This window comes from Accipiter gentilis, chromosome 1 (genome assembly GCF_929443795.1).
Source record: "Accipiter gentilis chromosome 1, bAccGen1.1, whole genome shotgun sequence".
NCBI classification, from domain to species: domain Eukaryota; kingdom Metazoa; phylum Chordata; class Aves; order Accipitriformes; family Accipitridae; genus Astur; species Astur gentilis.
The window spans coordinates 42,265,836-42,288,987 of NC_064880.1; the positions used below are offsets into that span (position 1 = coordinate 42,265,836).

Here is a 23,152-nt window from a genome sequence, read left to right on the forward strand (position 1 = left end):
GCCTTCTTTTCCCCTTCAAATCACCTTACGTAAATCTAAATAAAATCTAAAAAGAAGAAAGGGGTTATCATCAAATTCACACAAGAATGGAAGAGAATTTCTACAAAGAACTCTTCTGGCTGGTATAAATTGGGTAGCAGTGTTTCAAAAGCCATACGAGTCTGGAACTGACGGATGCATTTCACTCCCATGCCTGTGAAACCGGCAGATGACATACACCATATTTGCTTGCATAACACCATCGATTTTTTCCTTCCCAGATTCTGCTTTAAAAAAAATCCACAGCATAACCATTACATGTGTCTATTCTAAAACTGCGGTACAATCTGTTGCTTGTTATAGGTCAGGTGATGAGGTTGTGGCGTGACACCTGCACAGAAATGCAATTCCTGGAGCCTCAATTTTGTTTTTGAATGGGGACAAGGAGAAGAAGGAGGGAGGAAAATGGTTGTTTCCTTCAAGTGTGTTTTTATTGACCGAATAAAGCAGCAGGCTGTTCAGGTCTTCTGAGTTGCTGTTACCTTGTGGCATAAAACACAGGAAAATGCTGTCTGTTGAGGCAGAAAGAGAGAAGACCAAGGCAGGACCACAGAGAGAGGAAGTCACTCAAAAGTCTGGGGAAGCCTGATACATCCCCAGAGCTCCCAACTTAGTTCAAACAACATGACCCAGTATCAGAGTTGTGCAGCCCAAGTTTATGTGATCCTGGTTGTGTTTCAGTGTGTTTAGGAAGGGAGGGGAGAAAGAAAGGTAAAATGGTCTTTGTGCCCAAACTTTACCTTCTGACCCACAGAACAGGGGTTGGGAAAGGAGACAGTCTGAAAAAAGACCGCGCGCTGAAAAATACTAATTTTACTGGTATAAAAGAATAGAATACATATAAGGAGCATGGGAAATGCTTTCTGAGGAAATAATTAATTTGAGAGGGCTTATCAGTTTGTACTGTCTCTCATCCCACTGATACAGTGTTTGCAGGGAATTATGATTCCACCTTCACATTTGAAAGTACAGAAATGAATAAGGCTTCATTTACTATTCTTTCTTTACATCTTTTGAAAAAAATACACCTTTTGTACAGCTATCCTTAATTTTGCCCTCTGACAATTTGCAAGGAGAATTAGCAGGAATGTAGATGAACCAATACATTGAAATCACAGATAGACATGAAGAAAGTAAAAGAAAATATCCCAGGTAGCTGTCCTAATACCTGCATTTGGAAATTACTATAGATTATGTACTTCCAGGGACAGGTTCCTTCAGGTATTTTACTGCCTCCACAGACAATCAAGTTACAATAATCCCACAGACTCAGAATCTCTCCTCCTCACAAACAGTTAATCTAAATATATTAAGGGAAGGAACTGTACTGCTTGAGAAAACAAACCACAAGGCACAACACGGAGTGAAACCATGTTACAGCCTTGTTGCTACAAGTGAACCCCTGCCATCTAATCCTCTCTCCTGAGTGGAGCTGTTAATTTGGGTGCTGTTCAGGTGTAAGGTGGGTCTGGGGCAGCAGCAGTGTCTCAAGTTTGCAACATGCCAGACCTGCTGGCTGCCTGTCATCTCCACACCTTATTCCCACCTCAATTCCATACCTTCAGCAACGGTGTAGGGAAGGTGTTTAGCTGCAGAGGTCACAGGTGTAACTCAGTGCTCCCCAAGCCTGCCCAGCCACAAAATGATGCTGGGCTAAATGGGAAGGGGAGTGCTGCCAATGTGGTAGTTGTTTTTGTCACTTGTGGTGATGTTTTTAAGCATATAAGGAGACCCAGAATTTTAGATGGCTGCCAGCTGGTACTAGTCCTCCATTAGCCTGAGAGCCAATAGCTTTTATTTCAAAATTTTAAAATAAATGGCCAAAGGAGCAGAGAGGGGATAGCATTAGAGGCTTCAAAAGCTACACTAGGTAATTTGCAATGATTAAACTAGGAAGAGATAATATTAATGCTTTACCTGGAAAATTTCTGGCTTGTCTTCAAATATCCTGGCAATGTATTTGTAGTCAGCATAAGCCCAATATTTGGAGTACTCGTAACAACTGAATGGTCCAGAGAGACAAGACGGCTGCCCACAACTCCAAGCCAAAAACTCTTCAAGTGTAGCCTTCACGTAGTTACACCTGGTTTCAAACTGGGGAACTAGAGCAACAAAAGAAAAGCCAAATACTACATAAGCATTAAGCACAGAACCAGTAAAAATAATATGCAGTTTCTCTCCAGGCTCTGGTTAAATGCAACATGAGATATGAAGCGGGACTAGGTGGCTTGACTCTGGTCAATAAAATGGTTCTCACCACCTAACTCGTAATTAAAGTCTGAGACTATTGCTTTTTCATTAAGGTTTAAGTGAGTGGCTGTTACCACGCACTTGCTGTGAGGTAAAAGCACACCAATAGTTACTGTTGTTCACGTGCAAGGCACCCTTCAGCACAGTAACTCAATAATTCGCCTAAGTTCCCTGAACAGCTAAGAGCCTGTCCTTTGCTTCATCTCCCTTCTTAAGTGTGAGCTGCAAATGTGCACAGAAGTATTTGTGTACCCTTTATTTTGTCTCCATGGATTTATGTAGATGGACATGTTCATCTTTTCCCTTTCCCACCTAAAGGATAACCAAATCAGCACAGTAATGCATAGGAAGCAAATTATGGAGGCACAGATGTGGCAACGATCCATTTAAAATGCTGTGTGTCCTTAATTTTCATTTGGGACTGACAAAAGCATATTGTGGTGTTCCTTGGCAGACATGAAGGTATTTACCAGCAGTGTTTTGCTCCTGTTGCTTTGGTCGGGCTGACTGATACAGCCTTTCAGCTGAAGGTCAGGTCACTTGGAAGGCCTACAAGATAACCCACATCACAGCATACTTCTGGTTAATCAGAGATCTTCGTTTCCCACAGCCGCTAATTGTGCTAGCTTCAAAGAGACTTATCCGATGTTAAAAAAACCCATTCACTCACTTTACTATAACTACTACTGGGGAAAAATTACTGCAGCCTGCCTGAATGACAATGACAGAGCTGCAATTTAACCTTGTGTAACTTGCATAGAGCTGCTCAGAAATGGGATCCTTTCAACGTTGTGCAGCAATGGCAGCAGTTCTTCGTTCTTTACTGCTCTCATTTTGTTATCGCAGCTATTCCCACAGACTCTCATACATTTGTTCTTATTCCCTTTGGGTGGGAGAACAGCTTTTAAAACATCTACCACTATTACTTTGCCATTTTCCATTGTAGTAGCCTAGGTAGTGGTTTTCCTTCCCCTCACTACCAAATTCATAAACCAAAAATGTCAGATAAGCCCCACTATTCCACAATCTGTAGCCTGGGCTCCCTACCTTAGAACTGCATACAAGACATATAAATCACCTGCAATAACCAAAGGCCCCTATATCTGATTCTCTGTCTGTGTTGCAGTCCAATGCCCTCCTGATACTGTCATTAATGCAATGCACATCATTTTACTAAAAGATGGTCTGATGGAAAAATTAGATAAAAGATACAAGCACTACTGAAGGTGGCTCAGTATCTGTATTATTTTGATGAGAACAAAGAGTGCTCAGGACACTGCCTAGTTTCCAAGATAACTCAGGACCAAGTGTTTTAAAGGCAAGAAATATACCCTTTCTACCTCACAGTACATTTCACTCTGAGCTTCAGTTAAAAAATTCCAACTATGAAAGGCAGGACTATCTTCTAGGACACAATCTCCTCAGGGCAGGGTTACTGGTTTAATTTATAACTTGTACAGTACCAAGGTGTGGGTGCTGATGGAAAAATAAATAGTAATAAAAACCATATTTGGGCAATCTAGACAGATTGCTTAGATGGATTTGTAGACTGCAACTAGGGTGAAAATGTTAGCAATGGGCAGCTGGAAGCAAGAACATTATTAACCAGTTTGCTAATACTTAATGACTAAAAGCTGAAGGTGTTTTGTAACTGATAAATCATAGATTAAGACACCTAAGTCTAAAGTAAGCTACCAGTGCTGTCTGATGACATGGTATCTGGAGGCATGACAGTCTTCCTCTCTCCCACCTAATGCCACAGATTGAAATCAGAGGGAGGGAGAGGGAAGAAGTGCTTTTTGGAGGAAGCAGCTCCCTTCCTTAGTTAAGGTCTGGTCCTGACAGACGCCAAATTCCATTCTACTCAGAAAGACAGTGTTTGCAATGTATGCTAAGGGAAATGTAGAAAAAATAATAGCCTTAGAAAATACCCTAAAGCTCGAGTAAGAATGTAAGTGAAATGTCTCCTCCATTTCTTTAAAGAAAACCAAATGTCTATTCACAGCTGCTGAGGAATTAAAATTATTTAAACAAATAATCCAAGCAAAGAAAAACCATTTAATTCTATAACAAAGCACAGGCATACTCACAAAACAAAAAAACTGACCATCCACATCCAGGTCCAATAACCACCTCAAAACTCAGCTTTATGTGACATTTATTCAGCCTACGGTATTTGTGCTATATTTTCAGCCTCCTATTCAGCTACTGAGTCTATGCCACCTTTGCAGTCCCTCACTATATCAAACCTCAGAGGTTTGAATTCTTTTGCTGTCCTTAGTGGTAAAACCTTTTGGGCAGTTGTCCAAGTTGCAGGCCTTTTCTATCCAACTGCGTATCTGACAGCATCAGCTCTATCCAGCATCTCTGAGAGAAATTTCCTGCAGAGATCTTGTGACTCATAACTGATCAGCATGACAACCTCTTGTTCTCTCCAGCTTCTTCACAGTAAACTCATTGTTTATTCATTTTACTACACAACCAGAGAAAACGGTCAAAATAAGAAACATCTGCATACAGAAGTCAGTTTTGTGTAAGCTTTCTTCTTCCTTTGTAATTGCTGATGTGCTCCAGGTAGCCATCAGACAGACGGGCTATAATGCTGCATTTTCTCTGCCAGAAACTCAACTTCCGTAGCTGCTGCCCACCCTTCATCCCACCTCAGAAAAATAAATCTTTTAGCATGGCTGGAACTAGATGGGTAGGGGTTTCCTGATTAATAATAGCACCTTCATTGTTCTTGTAATGAGCACTGGTACTCTCTCTGGAGGTATCTTATCTCTGTCAATGCTTAATGCTCTGATTGTATTTTTTTCCTTCTTATGGACACATACTGTTTAACTTGTGTAATCAGACAGGATACTATCAAACACACAAACTTAGGCAGGTACAAATAATTCACACAAATAATACTGCTAGCTCCCGTGTTTTCCATGTTTCAAATGTGCCTTCCACATCCATTATGCCTCAGGAAGTTCCAAACTAGCAAGAAAAGAAACATAAAATCCAAGCAACTCCCATCGAGTTGCCCCATTTGTAGTTCTCACTTCCTTATATAAAGTAATCTTCATTTTGGGAATCCCCACCCAGGCTGCAGATGTGGCACTAAAGAAAGACGAGAAGTTGTCATAGTAAGAGGTCTCAAATAATTTCAGATCTTCCAGATGAACCTTGTGGCTTAAATAATCTCAGAAACTATGAAGCAGCCATTTCAGCGTGACACCAAAATATACCTACAAGCAGGAGAACAGTTTCTTTCTCGCACATGTTTCTGACTCAGTGGCAGGAGTGGTCCCGTCTAGTCTTAAGGCAATTAAGCTATTGTAAACATGGGAGGAATATGCAGAGAGATCAATACCATTTTAATTTTAGTCTCCTGTTGCTTTCTCTAGCCACATCACTGCCTCTGCTTCATTTGGGAAAGTTAGCGTGAACAATGATAAGGAAGAGAGGCCCTCGCTGAAAAACAATATTAAGCATGCAAGAGTGAGATCAACCATCTTCCAAATGACAGTGGCACATGAAATGTATTGCATTATTTCAGACTCTGGCTAATGTCTTCACTAATATATCCTTACAATGCAAATTTTTTATAGCATCACAGGTCTCATTCAGTTACAGTATAACCCCTGAAGGCTCTACCCATCTTCTTGAAGACATTTCTAGCTCACATTAGCATATGATGGAGGTTCCTGGAGACAAACCGACTGCTGCCTAGAGATTGATTCCTTTAGGAAAAAGCAAAATACAGATAGATGCAACTTCAGGATACAAATTCCAATTTAAATCCACTCTATATCGCTAGTGACTACAAGTTACTGTTAAGTGATGACTCTTATCTACCTAGTTGGTAGCATCAATCCATCCATCACCTAGCTACATAACACGCCATCAAAACCCACCAGAAGCTTTCCCAGTTGGCACACCTATTTGGCTCTCAAAATTTGCCTACTAATTAATGGAGACTAGGACCAAATCTACCCTTTTACCTGGTAAGCCTTGCGTATTACAACTGAGATATGTCAACAAGGTATCAAGGAAAATGTCATGTATATGCAATGTCTTCCCTATTGGCAATGGGATAATGCCTTTTACCTGTAGTGTAAGAACTGGCTGATACCTCATTGGACTATAAAGACATTGCTGTGAAAATGTGTACCAGCGTATTAATTCTACACCTCAGTTATCCCATCTGTAAAAAGTGAATAAATAACATCTGTTTTCCCAGGAATGGCATAGGAATCATCTATCCATGCTGGTAAAATGCTCTGAAATCCTAAAATGCCAAGCATTTTCCCTCTAACACTTCTGTTTCATCACTTCTCTTGCAAAAATTGAACATGAAATAATATGGTCATGATGCTGTGAAGAAAGCACATTTCATACAGTTGTTAAGTAAGATAATGTTATGTAATCCTACTACTTCCACAGCAACTGGCAGACCCTCATCTGGAGTCTTTGTGCAGACCCTACATTCCAAGAAAGAGATAGTCCAACTGAAGAAGGTTAGAAGAGTACAGAAAGAATAACTAGGTGGGGTCTAAAAACCCATGACTTATATTGAACATCTTTTAAGAACTGAGTTTGTCTGGCCTAGGAAAAAAACAAGACTGAAGGGAGACAAGATACTTTAGGCAAAAGGGAGAAAGTACACAGCAAAATGTATTTTGGTGTGTGGTTGAGAGGCGAAAGGATGTACAGGGCACGAATAAAGCAATGCATAACCTCTAAAGCAGCTAGCAGATTGCCACTTTGGAGCACATCTCCTCTGTCTTCCCTCCCAGGTATGAAACTCTTTTCGTCCATGGACAGATTATGACTAGTATTGTGTGGCTACTTCTATAGCATTTTTCATCACAGGACCTTAAAGTATTGAAAACCACTAGAGTCTTATAAAACCTCTGGAGGAAGATGAGAATTACCACCATTTTACAGATTAAAAAAACAAGACAGACTGGTTAATTGGCTAATTCTTTAATACACTCAGGTTTGTGGATGTGGAAGCTCAGGTGATGCGAACAACTGAATCACGTATAAGACCAGGACCAAACACAAACACCACAAAGCAAGGAAAGAAAACTGAAACACTTGATTCTTATACGTTAGTGTTACCCACCAGACTTCCTACTAAGAATAAACACACAAGAAAGAGAAAGGAGAGTTCCACTGTTGGGCAAATCCCATATCCTAAAAACAAAGCCTGCAGTGAAAAGCAATACCTTAGAGAGTGAACAATGATAATGGAGAGGCAGAGGATTGCAGAACCTAAAAAAGAGAGTTGTGACATGTAACATCTGTCCACCTCAGTCTCACCTAAATCCACTGTCTTCAGACCTAGCCTAAATTGGATTGTCTTTCCATCCAACACTGCAGAAAGGTATTTCGCATTCCAGTGCAGGGCTGGCCAGTCGCCAACCATGTTACAGAAGACTGCAGGTTGCTGTAGAGACATCACAATTTCCTTGGTTTTCTCAGGAGTAAATGGTTTGACATCTTCACCTATGTAAAGAAAAAAACAGCTGTAAAGAGATGATTTATGACACATGAAGTGTTACCTACCATATCCCACAGCACAGGAAACATTAAGAACTAACACCTCCTTTTTTTATGGTTGATTGTTTGATTACATTTGTAGATTTTTTAAGTCAAATTTCTACTGCAAACATTGAAAGAACATTCTTACACTACATTAAAGCAGTGTATTAGCACGCAAAATGTAAAAAAAAAAAAAAAGGCATGTGCTTAGAATTTTCACTTGTAGCTTAGGCAATAAAGCACTGTAGCCAAACTGTTTAGAATTAGGCTAACAATAAAAAAAACTTACAAATAATGTACAGAGTTTAGAGAACATAAATTTTATGAGTAACAGTCTTTCTGCATAGGATTCTTTCCAAGAAGTGTAGCACATTGTCAGATAGCACACCAGGTTCCTATGCATTTGATTTAAACCAAGGAACAGCAGCGTAACCAAAACAGCAGGTATTTTTGAAGTGTTTTAAAATTTCATCTGCAAAATTTTAGAAAAAGGAAATCGTGCCAATCCAAGAACTAAACTAACCCAAGATTTCCATTTACTCCTTTGCTGTTTAGAGATTTATATGCCCCACTGAAACTGTCAAGCTGAAATGCTGGCAATCTTGAATAAACTCAGCACTTTCAGAACAACTTTTCTTTAGGGACATATTGAAAAGGAAAACCTCATTTTTTTAAAAAAATAAAATGTAACAGCTCCATAGACCTGAAGCAGTGGACTACAACTTTGGATCATAAAAAAAATCCATTCATTATTTTAACCTCTATTGAAGTTAACGCATCCAGAATTTGCATCCATATAATGCCTAAGATTTTACACACTGAATTGATATGTATGGTTCCCCATGACTCCTAACAGCTCATTTAAAACAAACAAACCAATTCAATCACACTATTTAGGGGTCAAATTATGGTCTGGTATGCACAATGGGTTAAATAAGTACAGGACAAGAAAATTCCCTTTACTGCTGGGTGCTAATTTTGCCTCTCGGTCCTCCCTGTGTGTGGGCGGTGGGACGGGTTAGTGGAGAACCATCCAGTCCCACACAGAGCAGCCCTGTGGTGCCAGCTGGGCGACACAAAAGACCCACTGGAACAGGGTCACCGAGGAAGGTTCTTCAGGATTGTTTCAAACATAACAGTTTAAAATAAATATATGAAAGCTGAAGTGCGAGTGACAGGAATAAGAGGAGCCCTGTGCATGCTGTATGGCACGTCTCTTTGGCAACTTTTGTGAGTCCCCTTTCTTTCAACAGGATTTATACTCCAGCATAGCTGTACTTTTTAGTTTTCTAAATTAAGCTGCTGTCTTCACACAAATTCATTGGGAAGTATCAGAGCTGGGGTTTCCTATAGTCAAGAGGTCCCTTCTGCCATGGTCTTCCAGGAAAACTGAATCCTTCTTCTCTCCTTTCACTCACTAAAACTCTGTCTTCAAGCTTTAAAACTAAAGACCTCTGATACTTTACCTTCACGGAACATAAAATATTTAAACGGCTTCCCTCAAGGCAGATGACAGGAGGGAGTTCGGGTTTTGGTTTGTTTTCCACGTTTCCTCTCAAACGCAGAGCAACACTTGACAGGATGGTGTTGCTGTGACACAGAGATGTCTGCAACACTTGGCCTTCAGTCTCGCGCTCCAGCAACTTGCACAACCAGGACATAAGGAGGCCTCACGGGGACCGTATGTCTTACCATATGGCCTGCCCTACCCCCGGAAGGAGGCTCTGGGGGTTTCTGAGCAATAGGTTAGCACACCTAAAGGGAGCAGGTCCAGAGAAGGCAGAAAGACCATCTGCAGATACAAGAGCACGTGCCGGTGCAGCTCCCAGGAGCTGGCTGTAGGCATGGGAAGAGGTTGGAGCTCAGCATGTTTTTTCACAGTGATGCTGTTCAAAGACTAAGGCAAGGGTTTACAAAACTTGTTCCGCCTTTAACCGGTGCAATTATAATATTGTACAGAGGCGGCTTTCACGATGCAGGAGCTGGCTGGCCTGACGTACCTTTCACGTTTTCCAACTCAAAAGTTAAATTATTCCTGCTTAGGCCAAGTTTATCGCTGCATGGCTGTCTTTTTGACTACCCAATTGGTTTTTTATTAAGGGTGGTATATTTAATTATTTTAGAGGTTGTAAATCCAAAGAAACGCAAGAAATCGGTGGCACTTTTTTGGACAATTTTGTAAAGCTGAGTTTTATGGCAAAAGCTTCAGGTTTATCCCGTAACTTCAGTCAACAGTTGGGATGTGCTACAAAAGCAGAAATTCTACTGGGAGAGATAGGAAGGCTCATTGAAGCCAACTGTTGATTCTGCATGGCTTTCTAATGTGATTTCCACATGCATATTGTCCTTTTGAAAGGTGTGGTTTTAACTGCAGTGAATATACAGTGGGAAGCTCAGAGCTCAAGCTACTGGGAGAGTTTGTATCAATGCCAGACAAAAAAAACACAGTCAGACTAAACAGCCCCCCCTCCATTAGCTGGAGGTTTGTGTCATGTCACCACAGTTTATTCAGTTGTAAACCTATTTACCTATAAAATTTAGAAGAAATGAAAGAGGATAGTCTATCTTAGTAAAATGCTAATCATTCCTATCTTCACAGCATTAAAATAATTGTTAAATGAGTATGTATCTTTTCCTGATATTATCATATACAATACATATGATATAATAAGCAGTGAAGTTTGAAACGTTTTAGAAAATTTAAAGCATTAGATAAATGATCATTAGGGTTTTTTGCAAAGACAAATGGGGATTCTTGCTGATTTTGTGCGAAGAATCTTGAAGTGTCTTGATTCAGTTTTATGTATTCCTCGGTGAGAACAGCAGTCAGCTAACATAATTCCTTCCCCATAATATTTATCATGCATATCTAAATGCCTGTTAGAGAAAAGGCACATGATAAAAGGTAAATATCATATACTACATCAAATAGATATTATCATAATTTGGAGAACTCTGCTCATGACCAACAGAGACTTGTGATGGAACTGTATGCTGTAGGAGTGGTAAAAAGTAATTAAAAGAGAGATCTGAAGATATCTCTTGAAAGAGAGATTAGCAGAAAAAAATGTAATTTAAAATAATAATAATCTTTTCCTTAGTTATCATAGCTTCATAAAAACCTCATAAACTGGGCTCTTGCTTCTCAGTATTGCCTAATCTGAAATTGATGGCAATTGATTCCTAGGCAAAACCTGAGGTTCTATAGCATATATAAGGGCATATAGTTTGGACACAGATGTGTGTAAGTAAAAGATGTATAAATAAAAGGTATTGCAAAGAAACAAAATGACCATGGCACATCTTGGGCATTAAGATACCAAATTCCTAGGGGAGATCAGGTAGAAGGAGAATAGAAATGCATATTCCCTTTGAAAAGAAAAGCTCTGTTGGAGTCTTCATTTTCTCAGTTGTACTCTGATCCAAAAGAGAAAAGGAATACTTTAAATTAGTTCTTTCTATCAGGCTCAACAAATGATGTGGCTTCACCACACAAAAGGAAGCAGGAATAATTTGTCTCATGTTTTGACTTTACACAAGGCATGTATAGAATCCAGCCAGGAACTGAAAAACCAAACCAAGTTTTAGCTCAAGTTTTGTAACTGTGACAGCTTATATAATTGGTGAAAAATGTAGGTGTTCTTTAGAAAGGTAACACATTGCGAAATACAGATCTTCCAATTAAAAAAACAAAGCTTTCCAGTCGTCTTTACATGAAGTGTTGTCAAATATGAAGACTCATCCAAACTCAGCACTGAGGGCAGGTAAAAGCGATGAATTGGCTAAGTACTTTCCAGTAGACTTTGTGCTTCTAAGAGAGAAAATAATTTAACGTTTCTGATTAACAATTTTTCTGAATAACTGAGTGGGGTTTGGGAATGAAGAGTTTAGCACAGCAGGCAGTCTGACGAAAAGTGGACTTGATCAAAGTTGTTCAGAAGTTAAATGTACTGTCATTAAAAAGCTAAATGTACTGTCATTCATCTAAAATAATTTAGCAAATTAGAAGAGTTCATTAGTGCCTGGTAGTTGACTTCTGCCAAAACACCCTGCTGCTTAAATATGAGATTTAATTGAGAGGTATTAAAATTATTTTCTAAAAGAGGGAGTACAAGGAAATCCTGGTAACGTATTTGGCAAAAGCATTGTCAAATTGTTATTCTTGCAAATCTGTAGTGCTTCATTACCTTTATTTCTTTAAAAAAGAAAATTATAAAAAGTTAAAAGAAAGAATTGGCATTTTAAAGACATTAATACAGAGCAGCCAGGTCACTCAAAATATCAACTAACCTCCAAAATCTTAACTATCCAACAACCAGGAGTGGGAAAAGAGAAGGTGTGGGGGAGGATGGGGAAACTCCCCAAACCAAAGAGAAGTGACTTGGTTTGGAGGTCAGACCTAATGATTTCACAGTACATTAACTCTGTAAATTAAAAAACAACTTTAAATTATCTGCATGTGATTACAATGTCATGCACTATAATCAGCCTACTCTGGGCAAACAGAATGCATCTAAATATACATGAGTAGTTTTCAGGACATACCGCATGAACATCTAGGTATTACTTCCTGACTAGTTATTGTGGTTACTATTATTTTTGACTCAAGGAATGTCAATACTGCAGATGCAGCATACCCAGGGGGCATCTAACCTAGATTTGCATAGATATTTTGGCTGCTGAAGGATAGCTAGCAGTTGCATGGAGCCTCTCAGGACAGACTGGTCTGCACTGGTAAGACTAGCACCTGAAGCTTACTCTGGTAGCCTGAAGTCAACACACCCTTCCTTGCCCTCCGTGTCTGCTACCACGGAAGGAGGGCATCAAAAGAAAAGAAAGAGGCCAAAAGAGGAATTTGTATTTGCACTCACTTTTCAGTCCTCCTATGGCAGTGCCGAGCATCTTACATTTTTTTCTTACAAAAAGTCTGAGCGACTCAAGACCTGAAGTAAGATAAGAGCATGGGCATGTCCCCAAACCTCAAACTGTCCTTCTGATAAAAAAAAGGAAATAGCCGCTAGACTTCTTAGGGGTGGAGTAAGAGGTTGAGTCCAGAATACAGCACTGTGAGAGACTTCTCACCCCTGCTCTAAATGACAGCATCTCAAGCATACATTTAAGAAATTCCTCCTTAAATTCCCTAGGGCTCTTCCTAGAAAGCTGTTCCTGAACCCCTGGCCAGCTTCTGCCTGTTGTCTCTTCTCCTCCCATCCTGTAGCACACTTTTAGAATGCAGTTATGTTGGTTTTCAGCTAACTAACTGAATATTGAATAACCTCAGTTCCTCTGGTCTCCTCTAATAGAAGAAAAGCCTTCCTCTCTGTGTCCTAACAGCTCCTGCCTGCATCTTCTGCCATCTGAAAAAAAAACCCTTCCCCTCTCACTCCCCCAAACCCACGAAAATTAGGATAGGTACAACTGACAGAAGTCATACTAAAGGTATTTATTTCCAATGAACTTTGTATACTTCTTACTGGCAAAATTGCTGAAAGCATAGTGAAACACAATGAAACTCAAGCACTTGTTGGATAAATGGCATTTCATTTTCTTCTGAAGGAAAAGACCATGGTCTTTGACCAAAACCTTCCATCAGGATATGACTGAGTTTCTCCAAAAGAGAGACTGTTCTTCCTTAAGCTAGGCTGCTATAATTCCACCTTTCTGTCTCTTTGGGCTGTAAATTACACCCACCTGCTGTTGAGGATATTTAGTAGCAAAGCCATTTCTTCCCAATGCTCCAGGAGCACTGATACACAGTTCTCACCTTACAACATTTCCTAATAGATGGGAAATTTAATACAAAACTTAATACTAGTATAACATGTTTGAAGGTAAGGGAACTGGCACATCAGGGAACTAACATCTATATTTCTAAGAAAAAAAGAATTTGTTCACGTTGTAAGTAAAGTTTATTTCTTTTTCTATTCCTTGTCAGTAGTAAATATGAATGCACTACTCAAACTGATGAATGCACTGTATAAAATTCACTGTCAGAAACTGTAACCATTTATGACTTTATTGTTGTCCTATCCTGCAAACTTGACTGACAAGAACTTCAAAATAACAGCAACAAAGGAATCTAAATCTTCTAAAATACACCATTTTCCCATAAGCAACTGTAGTAAATAGTCAATAGTATTCTAAAAATTTGGGTTTTCCCCATAAGCTGTTGTAATAAATAGCCAGTAATATAACTGAGCCTTTTGAATTTGATCCACAAAAGGGTTATGATGGAAGTATACATGACTTTGTTCACTATTATACTACATAGGATACCAATTACGATGACTGAGCGAATTAGAGGTGTAATTGTCAGAATGAAATTATACTTTAAAAGAATAAAAGAAGTATTTTTGAATTACATAAATTATTGAATTGAAAGAAACCAGAGAGACCCACCATGTGAACCTCAAGAACAGTTTCTGAAGTGTACAATAACCAACTTGCACAATCAGGGTATTAGATTCAGGGATTGCCATTATTATAGGACTATTAAACAAAAAGCATGGCTATTATTCTATCTGTTTACATCATTCAATTTCTTTCAGCATGGGTAAAACAAGCAGAAGTGAGCTTAACATTTGTTTCAAGTTGCTATTTCTCTTTATAAAGGTTCTCATGCAGCAACAGGAGATTTGTCTGTGAAAAACTGTTAACAGTGTATGTTTTGAATCTTGGGGTTCATATAAAGACTGAAAAATCTTGCTTTGACATAATGCAGAGCTAAGGATACATTCGACCTAATACAGCTCACCAAAATGTGAACTACCAAGCTCTTCTAATTTTATTTTCAACCTCAACATTTCATTAATGTTAGTTCTGTTTTTTAAGATAAATATTAAACATAAAAGAAACTCTGATTTTACTGAAAAAGCACAGCCTTGTTACATAGAAGCTTATCTTTCACAACTTTATAATACTACAAGCTGCTGCTAGTGGTGTCAACGTATCTTTACCATCTTCCCTCCAGAGATTTCCTTCTCTTTTCTTTTTCAAATAACAACTGCCTGCAAAGTTTCTTTATCTGTAAACACCAAGAGCTAAATATCAGAAAAGATCAAGGACTCTGCAGGCCCAAATCTCCACTCAGATGTGCATGAACTCTTGTTCTAATCAGCTGCACCTGCTTTTCTGGAGACTGAAGGTGACCTTTAATTTTAGAAGAAACCACGACAGTGCTGCTGCTTTGAATTTTGTAAGCTTCTTGCAATATGCAAAATTTACCAAAACTCAGTAGTATATCTAGAAAAGTCCTTTCAGTAGAGGAGCTTCAATATTTTCAGATTACTTTTAAACAGTAATGCCACTACGTCAACCATTGACTAATTCAATGTTAGTATTAGAAGCAATGTCTTCTATATCCAGTCTTCAAAAGCACATGGTCCTTAGAAATTTAAGATAACTCCCTGAACATTAGCAAAACAATAAAATTGCAAAATGTTAAAGTTGCACTTCTATACCAAGACACCTGAACTGCCTTACCATTGCTCTTGTTGAAATACTCTAATAGAAATCAAAATCTCGTGCTACTGTTATCCACTCATTGTGTCCATAAAGCACAGAATAACTTAATCTTAAATCATATATGCCCCTGTTCAGAAAAGCATAGACGCAATCAGTTTAGCCTCTATACAGAATTACATGATAGTCACATTTCCAAACAGACAAACAATGTTTTCTGAGCATTATGTCTTCAATATGGATCTGATCCCAAACACCTACCCAAACGATCAGGTCTTCAGAAGACTCATTTGGGGAGCACGCAGCATACCTATTGTGTGACAGCCAAGCGTGACTAGCCAGACCAATAGAAACAAAATCCCTAAAGCCTACATCATTAATTATATCAGAGCGATAATGAAGTTGCTGCTTCGATGTAAGACAATAGCAGAACAATGACAAAGTCTGATCAGAAATGAGAAACTCGTTCACCAGAGACACAGTGGACAGAACCAGTACCAGAGTGACATGACTAACTCTTCTTGCTGGCATCAGAGACAATGAGATCTACACTGAGGCAGTCCTAGCCCAAGGAGACAGGTGGAGATTTTCACCTGTATTGGCAACTCAAGCCTAACATTTTTGTGTGACTCAGTTCATTTCCATCATTCTCAAGTTTTTGGGAAGACACGAAACCGTAAGTCTTTGAAACTAGATTTCCCTAACACAATTTTGGGATGCAAAATACTCTATTGATGTTGTTTCCAGTTACTTGTACATGGTGGCCCTGAATAAAACTGAAGAACATAGGGACCGTGGTCTGCTGAGGTTGGAGCTCCAATATAACATCCCTAAAATACCTAAGACACTGAGCCTGAAGGCTGCCTAGGAAGAAGCCATCAAAATGAGCTTGGATGAAATACATCATGCAGCTTCCACCTCCCCCTCAAAGAAGATGCAATCATCATCTAAATGTTCATTGTTAAGCAGGTGATAAATGGCAGAACAAGCAGAAAAGTGTTACTTTTGCATATTCCTTTTAAGAACTACAGGAATGAACCTACAGCGTGGTCTGCAGGGAATCTGGTGAGATGTCTTTCATTTGCCAACCACAAAGGTAGACTCCACAAGAAAAAGGAGCTACCCTACATGTCCCTAAAGGACCTTGCAATGGGCTCTGGCTCACCACAAACCTAGAATCATCTCCATTACAATGGTCACTTTGTAATGCGGATATACACAGCCTGCAATCAAAAGATATAAATGAATATCCACTGGATAACATTGATATTTGCAATTAACAATAAAATCATTCAGCTTTCATAAGCTGAAGATGTGTCTGTATTTTTGTTTCTTGTTGATATTACAAAAAAGACAAAGGAAGCACTGTAAAACCTTTTTCCTCCTGAAGTACAAGGAAATAATTGCATGATGTTTGAGCTGGAAGTCTACCTACCTCTCAATAACAAAGAAAGGTGAGAAAAGATGCTGCAAGATTGGAAGGTGCCCAAACCAAGCCCAAAACAGAGCAGATCCTGCACAACCTGTTCCTAAGTAACTAAAAGGAAAGGCATGTCAAAACTTGATGAGGGAAGAACGGGATTTGCTCACACCTCACAGGCTCACCTTCAAAGGTGCTGTTCAAGACAGGGGGTGTGAAGAAGAGAACCATTACAGCTCCCTGCTAAAATAGTGCTGTTTATGGCAGCTCTGAAACTACATTGTCACAACTCCAGCTGAAGTCTAGAAGTTGAGGGAGATCCCTGGAAAACAGGCCTCTCTTTGGATGCTGCAAGGAATACTCAAAATTGGCTAAATGCCACTTTTGAATCTGAATGAATTTCGGGTCCTGCCCATTTTGTGCCAAAATCCTCCTAGTCTTCATAGGGTATGCAATGAAGTGCTACCTATCGGATTGTAAAATACGAGTTGATGCAAGAAAGTGCAAGATTGTACACATGATGTTAGGAGTTGTTGGGAGAGAGGTGTAAGAAACAAGGGGATGCTGAAGTTCATCGAATATCTCTAAAGGAAGTCACATGGTGAGCAAATCTGTCAAAAACCTGATGACTGGAGAGAGCAAAAGGCACTTGCCAATGCGCTAGGAACTGGGGGCTGCACCGTGGTGGGGATGCTCTCCTGGACTGCTCAGCTCAACCATTACATGATAGGTGTGTTTAAGCTGAATTAGACTCTCCAGATGCCCCAAGGTTATAACAAACCTGTCAAAGCCTTCAGTTTATCTTAATAAGCCAGGCTTAAATCAGCACAGTCTAGGTGCCAGCTCATAAGCAGATCAGCCAGGGCTGCCTCAGGGATGGGATGAGCATTTGGCAGCAATAACAGCTTCAGTCATATAATTTTTATCCATCACCACTAGACTATCAGAGCTCCAGGCCACCAACTCCTCCTGAGATGAATTCCAGAGGGTTTTAGACCAGACATAGGCAGACAGACATTAATAGAGATGCAACCACCTTGAGAGCTTTTAGGTTTGAATGGAGGCACCTATCAATGGATACGCTGTTGTGGTTGGGCAATTAGTAACTGGATGGGCTTCTGTATCACAATTTTGAATCTAAGCGCTGTTAAGTCCATGCAAGTCCTGCTACGGGCATGAAAGTTCTGGGCCAGGAGACAAAATAACCTTTCACTTGCCTGAATATATGTGCACTTCATCTGATAATATTCAAATCTCTTTAGCTACATTATAATGAGGTTAAAGCAAGAAAAGATTTCCCCACCCCAAATACTACAAATGTCAGTAATGCAAACAGTAAAAATGTCACCACACGGAGAAAAGAGTGAAATTAGCATATTTAGAGAAGTATTATACCCATGAGTGAAATAATGCAATCAGCTAGCTGCAAGATAAAGCTAATTTGGTTTCCAACAGTTTATCAACAATGCACTGCTCCTTTACATTAACAAATTTAAATGGTACCATATCCTGCAAACAAGAATAATTCACACAGAATATTACACTGTGTTAATTAAATAGCTGGAATAGAAAAGGTCAGGCCATGACTGAAAGATGCACATATGGGTTGTGAAGCTATGAAAAGATGGAGCGATTTCAAATCAAGCAATTAAAATAAATTATTTAAATCATGATTAAGTCAACAGTAAATACAGCTAGATTTTCTGAGCCTATTTTGACAGCTCCTTTCTTTTCTCGCTGCTCCTCAGAAATTTCTCTTTCTTGCTGACCCATGCAAGAGTCAAAATATCTTTAAACCCATCATAAGGTAAGGCGGCTTGGATAACTTATCAAAGAGTTATCCTGATTATATTCAAGTTTTCATTTTACTGTGCAGGTAGTCAGAGGCAAGAGGCAAGTTTTGCAGTTAAAGGACACTGCAAAGCCCCACTTGCCTGATTTCTGGATGGGTTTCCTGCCACTAGAACAACTATGAAACCCCCACAACTACTACAGTTAATTGAAAAATGTTCAAAGAGAGAAATATTTTTTCACTTTGTTTACTTCTGCAAATGACAGCACTCTGTCTTTGGCACAATGCCACCAAATCAATTAAATTATAGTAGTAACATAGCCATTTTAGATTGAAAGAACATTTTGGCATGGGCTAAACAATGCTGAGGTGGTAATGTATGAAAAAGACCTAGTAAAACAGGGAATTAATCTTACTTGGAGCCCCAAAGTGCTACTGGAATATGCATCGGTCACAACCAAATCTGAATCTCATCCAATACTTTTTACTGTATTTTCATCACTACAGTTTTACACGGTAAGCTCAAATTTTAGTTTGTTACTATCTGTATGTCCCCCCGTTATTTAATTGTGCGTGAACTTTATTTTTCCTGGGGAATTTCCTGAACTTTTCTAGACAAAATATTTTATTTTTGATCATAGTTCTGCTGATTTCAGTTGGTGTAAACTTCCTTTTTGCACCTTCAGTGCAACTTTGAATTTGAACCTCAGTCTAGCAAAGAGAGCTGTGTAGGCTAAACAAAACGCAATGTCTGTATGTTTTGGAAGGAATTTCATGGCAGTGTCTGCTTTTGGCTGCAAAACCGTGGGACAGGCACCGCGTGTGAAATTCAGCTGTGTGCTGCCCAGCACATCAACAGTTATGGCACAGACACTGGATCTAAAACCAGCCCGCATGGATCCCACTGTTCAGCTCTCCCCAATTAAGCACACAGGCATTTATCAAGTCAACTTCCAGACTTTGTGACAGAATGCCTAAGCAAGCCAAACTGAAATACCTAGCTTTTTCGTGGAAGATGAAGCGTTGTGCAGCATATGAGCCATTAATTTTACGACAAGTGCAGATGGTAGATATACAGATAAATACTCATGCAACCTAATGGAATGAACATATACTTCAATCTATTTAAATGATAATAGTTTCTAATGAGCTTAGTGTAGCGCACATGATGGTATATTCATCCGAATTATTTTAAAATGGACTTCAGCGCAGGCTGTAACTGAATCCTACTGGGTTCCTTCCCCCCAGTTCGGGCCACGGCCGATTTGTACCCCGCTCAACACAAGACAATTTACTTCTCCCTTTAAAAGGACAGATGCCCCGGAGAAGCTCCGCCGCAGTGTCTCCCCGCGGGCGGGTACCCCCACTTGCTGAAGGGCCAACCTAGCTCAGCCCTACGCGACCGCAGCGCTACCAGCCCCACGCCCGAGAGGGACGTTTCGGAGGAGGGGCTGAAGGAGCGGCACGGAGGCCCCGCTCACGCCCCCGCTTCGCCTCCCCACCCCCCAGCCCCGCGGCCTGGAGACGAGCCGCGCTACCGGGCCCGGGCCCCGCCGCGCAGCCTCGGCCGCGCTAGGCCGCAGCGCGGCGGGTCCGGGCGGCGCCCTCGGCGGCGTGGCGGGCGCGGAGGGACGAGGGGCACCTACCCGGCGCGGGAGGAAGGCGGCTCTCTGCCCCGGCCATGCTCCTCCGGCGCTCGCCTCCGGGGCGGCTCCGGCGGGCTCCCCTCGGCACCGCCCTCCCTAACGGAAGGGGGAGCCCGGCCCGGGAGCGAGCCCGGCCCGCGGAGCCCGGCCGCGCGGGGCGGAGCCGCGGCGGCAGCGTGACGGCCGGGGCTGGCAGCGGCCCCGAGGAGGGAGCTTCCCCCGGCCCCTCCGGTGACACCCGAGTGGCCCCTCGCCCCCCAGCGGCGAGCTCCCACGGGCCGCCCCGGAACCCGAGCCCCCTCTACCCCGCGGGGGCGACGACCCGGCGGCTTCCCCGCCCCGCACGTCGTCCGTCTTCCCCCCCCCCACCAGGCCGCGGCCGTCCGCCGGCACGGCTCCCTCCCCGCGGGCGGCGGAGGGCCCGGCTCTCCTCCCCGGCGCCGCTTACCCTCCTCCCCTCGCCGGCGGAGGAAGGAGGCGGCCGCCGGCCCTCCCCGACCGCGCATGCGGCTGTGCTGTGCTGTGCCGGGCCGGGGCAGGGCCGCCGCGCTCGGGGGCTGAAGTGTGGGTGTCCCTTCCCCCGTCCCCGTCCCCCTCGCCGGCGGGCCCCCGCCAGCGGCCCCGCAGATGGGCTTAGGCTGGAGCAGCGCGGAGGAGCGGCAGCCCCTCCTGCCGCCGCCGCCGCCACAGCAGCAGCAGCAGCAACGGCGGCGGCCGCCGCAGCCGCGGGGGGCGGCGGGGGGCCCGGCCGTGCCGGCGGCGGTGCCGGTACCGGTGCCGGTGCGGCGGCTGGCGCCGTTGGCGGGCCGCGTCTACGGGCGGCGGTGGCTGGTGCTGCTGCTCTTCTCGCTGCTGGGCTTCGCGCAGGGCCTGGTGTGGAACAGCTGGGGCCCCATCCAGAACTCGGCCCGCCTGGCCTTCGGCTTCAGCGGCTGGGACATCGCCCTGCTCGTCTTCTGGGGGCCCATCGGCTTCGCGCCCTGCTTCTTCTTCATGTGGCTCATGGACAAGAAGGGTGAGCGGGGCCGGGGGCGGCGGGGCCGGGGGGTCGGGACTCCCCGCCCCGCTCCTGCGGCTTCCCCCGGGCCAGGCGGGGACACCGGGGCCGGGGCCGCCGGGGCCGGGGCCGTGTCCCGCCGACGCCGCGGTGAGGGGCGGCGTGGTGGTCCCGAGGCCGGGGGAGGGGGCGCCGCCAGCCCGGGGACACCCCTTGCACTCGGGGCTGGTGGCCTCGGTCTTGAAAGGGGATGAGCAGCACTTTGAAGGAATCTTGAGTGCCATTTTCAGTACACGGCTCAAACAAAGGCGCATCGAAGGCCATTCGCAAGGGAGGTGCGTACGCCGTTCCTAAAGCTCAGAGGAATTACGGCATCCTACGTCGCGGCTGAGGTGTGGGTCTGGAGGAGATGTGCTCCAGTCTGGCATTGCCGTGCGGATGTTTGACCTGGAGATGGTCTTGTTTTCTGGTAATCGGCTGTGAAACAAACACCCGTGTTGATGTTTGGATCGAGTCAGTCTGTGCTCAGGGCGGCCACTGCATCTCGAAAGAAATACTTTGTTTTTAAAAGCAGACTGAACACGAAGTCGGTTTGCTTTTCGTTGTGCTAGGGAGATGCAAAGACAGAGAACGTAAAACAGAAGTTGTGCTTCAGGGTTTCAGAAGACGAGCACAAGGGAGAGTTTCCTAATTTGTGTTCAGGCCGTTGCGTCACGGTAGCAAACTTCTGGAAATGGTATTTGTCTCTGGAGAACTTCTCCAGGCCCTGCGCACTTCGTCTGTGGTCACCCCCGGGGACTGCTCCGGCGAGGTCAAGTACCTATGTTTGCAGATTTGAGCTTTTGGGCCTAAATCCACAGAAACATTTAGTCTTTTAATTCCTGCTTAATTCCTGCTTACACAGGCCTCTAAACAGGAGATAAGAGCCTACGTACCCTTGTGGCTTCCAATATTAAGTGCTACTTGTTCCGTTTATTTAGGAATTAATAGCTCATTTGTGGGGAGAGAAGGGGGGAAGTGAAGGCAGGCAGGCAGGGAGAAGAGTGGTAGCTGAGAAGGCCTGTGTCTCAGGATTGGAATTGCCTTTCCGAAAACTGAAGAGGCGTTGGGGGAGTAAAAACTACTGGGCAGAAAAAGCGTTCCCCCAAATGAGTCCATGGTGGCTGTACAGCCAGTTTCCTCTCAAGCAATTTAGACTTAAGTTGACAATGTCTGTTTAGACTGCTGTATAATAGTGTTGTTAATTATCTTAAAGTAAGTTGTTTTGTACAATGAAGACAATGATTCTGCTCATGGTATGAAGGAAATAAAGCTAAACTTGAACCTGTGCTTGTAGAACCGAGTCTGTATTTTTATTTCTTCCATTTTCTATGAAGTTGATTCTAAGCAATGCAGAAAAAGGCTGGAGAAGTTTCGAAGTAACTCGTGGGAGAAGAAGCATTAGTGTTTTGTTGTTTCTTTAATGTGATTAGTAATATAGTGGCTGGATTTCTGGGTTTCACACATAGCTTGTTTTAATGAGAATAGGTATACAAGTGTTTTCCACATTAGCTTAACTGATTGATTGATTGTTTTTCTTTTTTCTTTTTTTTTTTTTTTAATTTCCATGTTCAGTGGAGATATTGATACTACCCTTATGCTCTTGCTTTGTTGCCTTCTCTGTTGAATTTTGGTTGATAGCTTAAATAGAGCATCTCAACTCATTGGCTTTATGCATAAGGAGTACATAAGAGCTCTGGAGCATGTTCTTTGCATAGCAGCAGATTTTGTGTGGGCCCTGTTGTGTTTCGTGCTGGTTTCTGAGTCTCCCACAGAGAAAGTGGTGCTGTTCACTTTTGGAAGTGATGGTGGAGTCCTGCCACTTGGTTTCTCATGGAGCAAAGAGGAGAGCTACTGCTGCCCAACTCTCCCATGGGGCATGTTTCTACTGGAGGCATGTTGCGGGGAGGCATCTGCTCTTTGGAATACAGATGTTCCAGGAGGAGCATGACTCTACTGCTTTGAAGCTGTAA

The 23,152-nt window shown here is 42.5% G+C and overlaps 2 protein-coding genes across 6 annotated transcripts in view; one reads left to right on the plus strand and one right to left on the minus strand.

The window, feature by feature from the left end:
• The window catches only part of HSPBAP1 (HSPB1 associated protein 1), a 37,896-nt gene extending 17,166 nt beyond the window's left edge, over positions 1-20,730 (minus strand). For 2 of the 4 annotated variants that reach the window (XM_049804010.1, XM_049803733.1), the window contains exons 1-3: positions 20,592-20,730; positions 7,603-7,788; positions 1,957-2,141 (exon numbers count right to left, since the gene is read on the minus strand). In XM_049804010.1, coding sequence (XP_049659967.1) covers positions 1,957-2,141; positions 7,603-7,788; positions 20,592-20,649 — 429 coding nt within the window. In that variant the 5' untranslated portion in view covers positions 20,650-20,730. Of the gene's footprint in view, positions 1-1,956; positions 2,142-7,602; positions 7,789-12,695; positions 16,741-20,143; positions 20,476-20,591 lie in introns of those variants that run through there. The other 2 variants (XM_049803825.1, XM_049803918.1) reach the window with 2 other exon arrangements.
• SLC49A4 (solute carrier family 49 member 4) overlaps positions 20,679-23,152 on the plus strand; it is a 75,029-nt gene continuing 72,555 nt past the window's right edge. For both annotated transcript variants that reach the window (XR_007506596.1, XM_049804078.1), the window contains exon 1: positions 20,679-21,158. Coding sequence is in view for 1 of the 2 variants with exons in the window: in XM_049804078.1 (XP_049660035.1) it covers positions 20,771-21,158 (388 nt within the window). In the remaining variant the exon portion in view is untranslated. The remainder of the gene's footprint in view (positions 21,159-23,152) is intronic.